Here is a 10,811-nt window from a genome sequence, read left to right on the forward strand (position 1 = left end):
GATTGTTAGGTCAAGAGTGGGACAATCTTTTCCCGGGAGGAAGAGCAGCTCAGTCTTGTCAAGGTTGAGCTTGAGGTGATGAGCAGACATCCACTGAGAGATGTCAGCTAGACAAGCAGAGATGCGTGCGACGACCTGGGTCTCTGAGCGGGGAAAGGACAGAATTCATTGGGTGTCGTCAGCGTAGCAGTGGTAAGAAAAACCATGCGGGCTAATGACTGATCCGAGTGAGTTTGTGTACAAGGAGAAGAGGAGGGGACCAATTCACCCTCTCCTCTACGTCATGTCCCAAAACCGGCATCCAACAGGTGACCTAAATACCAACTACACCCACGTGACAATGCTGGAAGTGATAAACAATAAGAATTAAACGTGATGCAAACAGAAATGAAGATAATAATCTCCTACAGTGCTGAAATGCATCATGTGACTTCTTCCTCCTCCTGCAGGTATCTCCTCCATCTTGTTTGAGACCCGGATGGGATGCCTTCAGCAGGAGATCCCCCCCGACACGCTGCGCTTCATCGCGGCGGCTAACGACATGCTAACGCTGTCTGAAACGGTGGTTATTTTCCCCCGATGGAGCCGCGGCGTCCTGCCCTTCTGGGGGCGCTTCGTTCAGGCCTGGGACGACCTCTATGACGTAGGTATGCAGCACCAGAGGCTTCCTCCACATCAGAACACTTCTGGATTCACTGTGGGATGAGGGTGGGACACCGTGTCTCTCTTATTGCTTGTTTGCAGAATTTGTGCAGATATTTCCCAATTTTTTTTGTGATGTTTTTAGTGATTTTTCAAGTATTTTTTTGTAATATTTTGCAGATATTTGGGTGATTTTTTAACAGATTTTTTGGTGATTTTTTGCAGATATTTTGGTGATTTTTTAACAGATATTTTGGTGATTTTTTAACAGATATTTTGGTGATTTTTTAACAGATATTTTGGTGATTTTTTAACAGATATTTTGGTGATTTTTTAACAGATATTTTGGTGATTTTTTAACAGATATTTTGGTGATTTTTTTTGCAGATTTTTGGGTGATTTTTTGGTGATTTTTTGCAATCTTTTTTACGGTAATTTGCTAATTGTTTGTAGATTTTTTGAAAAAAGTTAGCAGAATTTTTCCAGCCTGGTTGCTGGTTGATCTGGCAGAAAAGAGGATAACACATTTAAGTTAATTCACACAAAATGCAGTTATCTTCAAACATAATCAAGCATATAACAATAACTTTACAAATGCTATTTCAACTCTCAGCATATAAATATATAAACTACGTAAGCTGTTATTAATTGATGGTTTCTCCGTGCAGCTCGGACCCTCATCGACAGGAGGATCTGTGAGATCGAGGCTCAGGTGAGCAGCGGAGAGCCGGTGGAGGGCTTGTACCTGACGTACCTGCTGACCTCAGACCAGCTGAGCAGGAGCGAGGTTTACACCTGCATCACGGAGCTGCTGCTGGGGGGGGTCGACACGGTGAGCAGTGCATGCTGGGAGTTTCTGCCTACAGGTTTCTGTGATATCTTGGTGTTTTGTTGCAGATGTTTTGGTGATTTTTGTAGATATTTTTGCTGGTTTTTTTGCCCAAATCTATGCTGCAAGTATTTAAAACATCATACACACAGAAAACAACCCCTTTATAAGAAACAACAAGCACTCAATTAGTCTAAAAGATAAGATACAAATGAAAGTAATTCAAAATAATGTATTGCATACTTTCTTTGGAATTAGAGTTGTCCTAAAATTACCTACAAAACATTGACTTTGAACCATGTCTGCAGAAAGTCAAGATAAATATTTAAAATACACATAATTTATCGTCATTGGCACAGCAGTTCTAGGGTTGGCAATAAAAGAGGTTTCTCCAACAATACAATATACTTAAGGCAATAAAGACATTAGAAATAATTAGCAAGTGACACATTGGTGCATGCGAGAAATAAGACAGAAAGTCAAATGAAAGACTGCACAGGAACCCTTTAACTGCAGAGATGCTGTAGTGTTGAACCCCCTGCTCCTCGCAGTGAGACTCGTTCAGGAAACCTGCAACAACAACGCCGAGTTCAGGTTGTGTTTCTTCATGTTGAGCAGCTACAGAGCCGTCGGCCTGCATTCCTGACGAGGCGAGGCTGTGGGAGTAGAGATCACCATGTGTACAACGTCTTAACACTGTGCCAACAATATGGAGAAAGTAAGGAAGGATCCTGCTTCTCTGCTGAGCTGATTGCCAATCAAAAGAATCTCTTGCTTCAGGGTTCGGATGAGTTATCATGACATTACTCATGCATGCGCTCTGAAGATGATTCAGGTAAACCCTCTCTGGCAGCAGTGTGTGATGGCAAGAGTACACACATCCTGTACTCAGGTAGAAGTACACATACTCGTGTTTAAAAATACTCTGGTGAAAGTAGAAGTACTGACTAAACTTCTTTACTCAAGTGAAAGTAAAGAACTTTGAAATGTACTTCAGTAAAAAGTACCCATAACTAGCAGCTGCTTTAAAGAGTACCTGACCTCCCTTTATATTAATAGAACAATAATGTCATTGTTAGCTAATGAATGTTTCCATGCTGAACAACGGCAACATGACAACGTTTCCATTGGTCCCTCTTCTTTAGAGAAGACCAGGAAATGATGGATACACGGATCGTGTTCAAATCAATAGGCACGCAATGACTCTAAAGAATAATGATCACGCATCAAACACACATTCAGACTAAAGGAACCAGCTGTTTGGAAAATGAGAGAAGTAGAAAGTACAAGTATTTGTGTTCAACATGTAAGAAGTAGAAAGTACAGGTATTTGTGTTCAACATGTAAGAAGTAGAAAGTACAGGTATTTGAGTTCAACATGTAGAAGTAGAAAGTACAAGTATTTGAGTTCAACATGTAGAAGTAGAAAGTACAGGTATTTGTGTTCAACATGTAAGAAGTAGAAAGTACAGGTATTTGAGTTCAACATGTGAGAAGTAGAAAGTACAGGTATTTGAGTTCAACATGTGAGAAGTAGAAAGTACAGGTATTTGGGTTCAACATGTAAGAAGTAGAAAGTACAAGTATTTTTGTTCAACATGTGAGAAGTAGAAAGTACAGGTATTTGTGTTCAACATGTGAGAAGTAGAAAGTACAGGTATTTGAGTTCAACATGTAAGAAGTAGAAAGTACAGGTATTTGAGTTCAACATGTAAGAAGTAGAAAGTACAGGTATTTGGGTTCAACATGTGAGAAGTAGAAAGTACAGGTATTTGAGTTCAACATGTGAGAAGTAGAAAGTACAGGTATTTGAGTTCAACATGTAAGAAGTAGAAAGTACAGGTATTTGAGTTCAACATGTAAGAAGTAGAAAGTACAGGTATTTGAGTTCAACATGTAAGAAGTAGAAAGTACAAGTATTTGAGTTCAACATGTAGAAGTAGAAAGTACAGGTATTTGAGTTCAACATGTAAGAAGTAGAAAGTACAAGTATTTGAGTTCAACATGTGAGAAGTAGAAAGTACAGGTATTTGAGTTCAACATGTAAGAAGTAGAAAGTACAGGTATTTGAGTTCAACATGTAGAAGTAGAAAGTACAGGTATTTGAGTTCAACATGTAAGAAGTAGAAAGTACAGGTATTTGAGTTCAACATGTGAGAAGTAGAAAGTACAGGTATTTGAGTTCAACATGTAAGAAGTAGAAAGTACAGGTATTTGAGTTCAATATGTAAGAAGTAGAAAGTACAGGTATTTGAGTTCAATATGTAAGAAGTAGAAAGTACAGGTATTTGAGTTCAACATGTAAGAAGTAGAAAGTACAGGTATTTGAGTTCAACATGTAAGAAGTAGAAAGTACAGGTATTTGTGTTCAACATGTAAGAAGTAGAAAGTACAGGTATTTGAGTTCAACATGTAAGAAGTAGAAAGTACAGGTATTTGAGTTCAACATGTGAGAAGTAGAAAGTACAGGTATTTGTGTTCAACATGTAAGAAGTAGAAAGTACAGGTATTTGTGTTCAACATGTGAGAAGTAGAAAGTACAGGTATTTGTGTTCAACATGTAAGAAGTAGAAAGTACAGGTATTTGTGTTCAACATGTAAGAAGTAGAAAGTACAGGTATTTGAGTTCAACATGTAAGAAGTAGAAAGTACAGGTATTTGAGTTCAACATGTAAGAAGTAGAAAGTACAGGTATTTGAGTTCAACATGTGAGAAGTAGAAAGTACAGGTATTTGAGTTCAACATGTGAGAAGTAGAAAGTACAGGTATTTGAGTTCAACATGTAAGAAGTAGAAAGTACAGGTATTTGAGTTCAACATGTGAGAAGTAGAAAGTACAGGTATTTGAGTTCAACATGTGAGAAGTAGAAAGTACAGGTATTTGGGTTCAACATGTGAGAAGTAGAAAGTACAGGTATTTGAGTTCAACATGTGAGAAGTAGAAAGTACAGGTATTTGGGTTCAACATGTGAGAAGTAGAAAGTACAGGTATTTGAGTTCAACATGTGAGAAGTAGAAAGTACAGGTATTTGAGTTCAACATGTAAGAAGTAGAAAGTAGAGGTATTTGAGTTCAACATGTAAGAAGTAGAAAGTACAGGTATTTGGGTTCAACATGTGAGAAGTAGAAAGTACAGGTATTTGAGTTCAACATGTAAGAAGTAGAAAGTAGAGGTATTTGAGTTCAACATGTAAGAAGTAGAAAGTACAGGTATTTGAGTTCAACATGTAAGAAGTAGAAAGTACAGGTATTTGAGTTCAACATGTAAGAAGTAGAAAGTACAGGTATTTGAGTTCAACATGTAAGAAGTAGAAAGTACAGGTATTTGGGTTCAACATGTAAGAAGTAGAAAGTACAGGTATTTGTGTTCAAAGTGTACGAAGTAGAAAGTACAGGTATTTGTGTTCAACGTGTAAGAAGTAGAAAGTACAGGTATTTGAGTTCAACATGTAAGAAGTAGAAAGTACAGGTATTTGAGTTCAACATGTAAGAAGTAGAAAGTACAGGTATTTGTGTTCAACATGTGAGAAGTAGAAAGTACAGGTATTTGTGTTCAACATGTGAGAAGTAGAAATTACAGGTATTTGTGTTCAACATGTGAGAAGTAGAAAGTACAGGTATTTGAGTTCAACATGTGAGAAGTAGAAATTACAGGTATTTGTGTTCAACATGTGAGAAGTAGAAAGTACAGGTATTTGTGTTCAACATGTAAGAAGTAGAAAGTACAGGTATTTGTGTTCAACATGTAAGAAGTCAAAGTAAAAAGTTGGGGAGTAAAGTACTGATACCAGAAAAATGTGCAGTAACGAAGTATTGGTACTCCACTACTTCCCTCCTCTTCCTCAGACCTCCAACACTTTGTCGTGGACTCTGTACCACCTGGCGAGGGACGGGGGGGCTCAGGAGCGTCTCCACAGAGAGGTGGTCTCCGTGTGTCCGGACCTCCAGGAGCCAAACTCTGACGACCTGAGCCGGATGCCCTTCCTGAAGGCCGTCATCAAGGAGACGCTGCGGTGAGAGTCAGAACATCCTCAGGGAACGCTTTGTGAGGCAACAGACCCTAAGGCAGACCCTAAGGCATATGTACGCCTACTGTTTGTGGATTTCAGCTCGGCTTTTAACACACTGCAGCCTCACATCTTGCTTCAAAAACTGATAAAGATCAATATAAATCCTTTCATCTTGAAATGGTATTTTTCGTTTTTAACCAATCGCACTCAGCAAGTCAGGGTCAACAATGCCCTCTCAGAGCCCCGGACCATCAGTACAGGAGCCCCCCAGGGTTGTGTGAGCTCCCCGGTCCTCTTCACACTGTACACAAACGACTGTACAAGAGCCCACCCGGAGAATTATATCATCAAATTCTCTGATGATACAGCTATCCTTGGCTTAATGCACAAGGGCAGCAGTTCATCGGCTTATCACTCTGAAATAGAGAGATTTGTGCAGTGGTGTGATTCTAGCCATCTAGTGCTGAATGTGAAGAAGACTGAGGAGATGGTGTGGGACCCAAAGGCAGTGGGTGACCTTAGCCCGGTGGTTATCCACAATGAACCCATAACTCAGGTCAGCTCCTATAAGTACCTTGGTGTCCATCTAGATAATACACTCAGCTGGAAGGCGCATGTTCAAGGTCTGTGCTCTAGACTTCAACAGCGATTGTACTTTCTGCGTCGACTCCGGGCTTTCGGAGTCGACCAGAAGTTCATGTTACTGTTTTATCATGCAGTGTTGGAGAGCATCATTAGGTATGGTATCACTGCCTGGTACGGTAACTTGACAGTGCAGTCAAAGTCACAGATCGCTCGCCTGGTACAGACGGCTATGAAAATTATGGGGGTTAAAAAACACCAATCTCTCCAAAACATATATGAGCAGTCCATTATCAGACAGGCAAACAAAATAGTGTCTGATCCCACCCACATACTCCACCCAGAATTCCAGCTCCTACCTTCTGGTAGAAGATTCAGGGTTCCCAAGAGCAGGCTGAACCGCTATAAGCACTCATTCCTACCAATGTCCGTTAAACTTCTTAACATTGACAGGAAATGAAATGTAGTCGAAGTCAAATGTAATGAAATGTACTTTTTTTAAATGTTGGCCATGAGGGTTGTGCAATAGGTCGCCATTGTCAGTATGTGCGTCTGCGTGTATTGTGTTTGTTCAAACGGTGTATGATTGATCATATGTGTATGTCTCTTAAATGTCCACTATGTTTGTATATTATGTCCATGTATGCGGAACTGCTGGACGGAGCCCAGAACGAATTTCCTTACGGGGACAATAAAGTATATCGTATCGTATCGTATCAGTACAAAACAATGAGGTGGTGATTCATGTGTTCCCTGAACCAGGTGGAGTTAGAACAAACTGTACTCAAACCTGCTGTTATGGAAAACTTCTTTGCAGCAATGTTGAGCCAATCATGAAATGAGGGAAACTGGATTTGCCTTAGTCAATACACTGATATTTATTGAGAGACAAAACGGCCGGAGGATTAACAAAGCAACTCGCACTGTTTAATGCAAGCTGCCAAATTAACTCTGCCCACACAAAGACGGAACCGCTCGAACCTGGTCTCTGAGAAGGGGCGGAGCCTAGAAACACGGGCCTTTACCCCAATCGATTCCAGATGAACAAACAAAGATGCTCTGTCTGTAAAGGCATCGAGCAGTAAACCCTTCCCCCACACAGGAAAAGAATAGTCACTCATGTGAAGTTTCTCAGGACAGCTAAGCACACAAAGAAATCAGACTAAAATATTCCTTTACACCTGCCATCTTTATTATGCAAATGATATTCTTCTGCCTCTCTCCTCCAGCCTCTATCCCGTGGTTCCTGGAAACGGACGCTTCGTTTCGGAGGACGAGGTGGTCGTGGGAAACTACTGGTTCCCGAAGAAGGTGCTAATGTCCAGGATGTGACGCTGCTTCAAGTTCTCCGTTAACTTTAGCTATTGGAAAGAACATTCTATTCTATTTAACTATTTCATTTTTCCAGACGCAGTTCCACCTGTGCCACTACTCGCTCTGTCACGATGAAGATCAGTTTGAAGACGCGGAGCTGTTCAAGCCGGAGCGATGGCTGCGAGGCGATTCCTCTCGAAGCAAGTCGACGACCGGATCCTACAATCACCATCCGTACAGCTTCATCCCGTTCGGGGTGGGGGTGCGAGGCTGCGTCGGGAAGAGGGTGGCGGAGATGGAGATGTACTTCGCCCTGTCCAGGGTGAGAGACACCGACAGGAAGTTAAAACATCTCTCCAGTTCATGCTAGTAAGAGAGAGAGAGAGGGAACGTGTGATCTGCTGCTCCTTGCCAGCACACTTCTTAGTCAAAGTGACATAACTCTTCCCACAGGATTCAACCACATATCCTCGAACCTTTTGAGGCTTTGAGCTCCAGGTCTCTGGCAGGAGAAACATTTATCTACCTGCAGTTGTTATAATAATAATAGATTTAATTTGTTAGCGCTTTTACAGGTGCTCAAAGACGCTTTACAGATAGAGTGAAGATATATATAATGTTACGCCCAGGCCTAGGGAAACCTAGGCGCAACACAAAGTGTGCACTCTCTCCTCTTTTCCCACTCCCAAGAACATAGACAATGAGACAGTGAATGCCGTTTGGTCAATTTAATTACCAAGAGGTTTTCTTTTTAACAAAACAAACAAATCTCTGAACACAAAAATCTTGCCTAACAAATAAGAAAATAAACATACAGGACTCTTTCCTACACTGACGTAAAACAGGAGAAAACGAGAACCAACCAAAAGGAATTCACACTTCCACGTAGACTTACGGCATGTCCAACAAGGACAGGTTAAAGTTATGTCCTTTCAAGGTTTACAAAATATTCAAGGACAGAAGTACAAAAGAACAGATACAAATATGCAACAGTTGGGAGCAGGAGAAGCTGAGTCAGAGAGAGGGCAGAGTGACGGCATGGCTGCAGCTTAAATGCTCCCCTCTTCTTCAGGTGGACCAATCAGCCTGTTGAAGGTAGCTAATCAGCTAACGGGCACCACCTGCTTGCTCACACACACACACACACACACACACACACACACACACACACACACACACACACACACACACACACACACACACACACAGGAGGAGGGAAAAATCTCTACACACAATACACATAACGACCAAGGTCGTAACAATAGTTATAATATATAGTTATAATGATGTTAAACAGATGTTAGCATCCACGTTGAGAGAGGAGCTGAAGAACCCCGTTGAGGCTCACACGTATCATCTCCGAGGGTCTGCACATTTCTAAGTAGAATTTACCCTGTATGGCATATGATACATTTGAGCAGAAGAAGTTCATTTTGATGCTCGTACTTTTGCGCTTTTACTCAAGTGTCGTCATGAATGCAGGACTACCTTGTTGTCAGAGTGTGATATTAACACTGTGGTGGTCTTCCAGCTGATGCAGAAGTTCGAGGTGCAGCCTGAGCCCGGTGCACCCGTGGTGGAGCCCAAAACTCGAACCCTGCTCATCCCCGGGAAGCCCATCAACCTGCGCTTCCTGCCGCGAGCCTGAGGGATTCTGCAGAAACTATTCAAAGTGTGCAACACAAGTCCAACTACATCTCTGTCTTCGCTCTTTGAATGCAGCATCGTGCACAGGACGAAATGCACACACGTCTGCACATAACTTTACTAAAATAAGTCACTGAATGACAGCATAGAACAGGGCATTTCTGGTAATCATTTATCCATATCTGCTTTGACTGGAAGAGATGCAGCACACTTCAATACAGGAGTTAATTAATCAAAAGACAGTCCTGATATTCTCAGGGCATAGCATAGCATCACTGTGAGACTAATCTGACATCAAATACAATGTTTTTTAACGTCAATAAAGGTAGGAGGCAACTAAGACATGGAAGGAGAAGAGGGAAGTAAACAAGGAGGCGATGAAGGAAAGGAAGAATGAGAAAGGAGGTAGTGTTGTACCAATCCTGGAAGATTCTTAATACCGTTGTTATCGTGTAGATATCTGCTTTAAATGCTTTTCCACAAATAAAAATGTACATATTGTCAATGCATTGTTGCCTCATCTCTCTGGATGTTGCGATTAGAGCAGTGATTCTCAAATGGGGGTACCCTAACCTAAACCCCTAGGGGTACGTTGGGGATGTTTTATTATTACAATTGTTTTTCAGTTAAAATGTGGTTTAATAAATAAGACACTGATGGCGTATAACTGTGCCAATGTTTTGACTCTAAATTGGGTACCACTTTACAATAAGACTACCCTAAGGGTTTATAATTAGGTTATGATTTAGGTTGTGAACACTTTATTAATCGTTAAGAACCATTTATAAACCAGTTCTAACATAGCTTTCATACATCAACACAGGCTCACTATTTGGCAAGATGACTAAGCCTTATATTGGCTACTGAGCGAGAATCAACTCAGTGAGCAACAGATACCAAGGATGCTGGCTGATGAAGAAGACGAAGTAAGCTAGGTAGCCAATATAAGGCTTAGCAGTACAGATACATGTGGGCTCACTATGTGGCAAGCAACCGGTCACAGTTGCCCTGTTCATCTCATGTCTTATAAAAGCTTATTAAGGATTTATAAAGTGTTCACAACCTAATTAATAACTGAATTACAAACTATTCGTAAACCCTTTATAAGGGTAGTCTTATTGTAAAGTGGTACCCTAAACGCTATGTTCAATTTTCAAATGCAGTGTGGTCACTACATTATTAGAGACTAATTAAATGCTGTGTTCTTGTATATGGCATGCATGGGGTTTCGGATGTATAGTTGCACATCAGGAACCACAGTGGATGTTATTATAATATTTGTGTATTGTATTTTATAGTTTTTGCATAATTGTTACGGCCCGGCTCTGGGGCTATGACATAATCCGGAGAGTCGAGACGAGGTGCGACAATATAACAATCATTTATTGATGTTTAAACAAATAAATGAACGAAGCCAGCAGCAGGTCCCCGAGGCTGGCACGGAGAGAGGGCCAGAGGAATGACAGCGAGAGCACGAATCCGGTTGGGCTCTCAGGCAGCTCATCAGGCAGGTGGAGCTCATCAGGCAGGTGGAGCTCATCAGGCAGGTGCAGCTCATCAGGCAGGTGCAGTTCATCAGGCAGGTGCAGCTCATCAGGCAGGTGGAGCTCATCAGGCAGGTGCAGCTCATCAGGCAGGTGCAGCTCATCAGGCAGGTGGAGCTCATCAGGCAGGTGGAGCTCATCAGGCAGGTGCAGCTCATCAGGCAGGTGGAGCTCATCAGGCAGGTGCAGCTCATCAGGCAGGTGCAGCTCATCAGGCAGGTGGAGCTCATCAGGCAGGTGGAGC

General features: G+C 41.5%; 1 protein-coding gene across 2 annotated transcripts; it reads left to right on the forward strand.

The window, feature by feature from the left end:
* Nucleotides 1-449: 449 nt before the first annotated feature.
* Nucleotides 450-9,511, forward strand: si:ch211-113j14.1 (cytochrome P450 27C1; the record flags this gene model as incomplete). 2 transcript variants are annotated; one of them, XR_004567016.1, is given in 7 exon segments in its annotated part: nucleotides 450-647; nucleotides 1,311-1,474; nucleotides 5,317-5,483; nucleotides 7,292-7,373; nucleotides 7,471-7,698; nucleotides 8,908-9,121; nucleotides 9,294-9,511. XR_004567016.1 is itself a non-coding variant. In XM_034196790.1 (6 exon segments), coding segments are annotated over 6 exon segments (956 nt in total), but the record flags the coding sequence as incomplete, so codon positions are not given.
* Between the last annotated feature and the right edge of the window lie 1,300 nt (nucleotides 9,512-10,811).

Source organism: Gymnodraco acuticeps, unplaced genomic scaffold (assembly GCF_902827175.1).
Source record: "Gymnodraco acuticeps unplaced genomic scaffold, fGymAcu1.1, whole genome shotgun sequence".
Lineage (NCBI taxonomy): Eukaryota > Metazoa > Chordata > Actinopteri > Perciformes > Bathydraconidae > Gymnodraco > Gymnodraco acuticeps.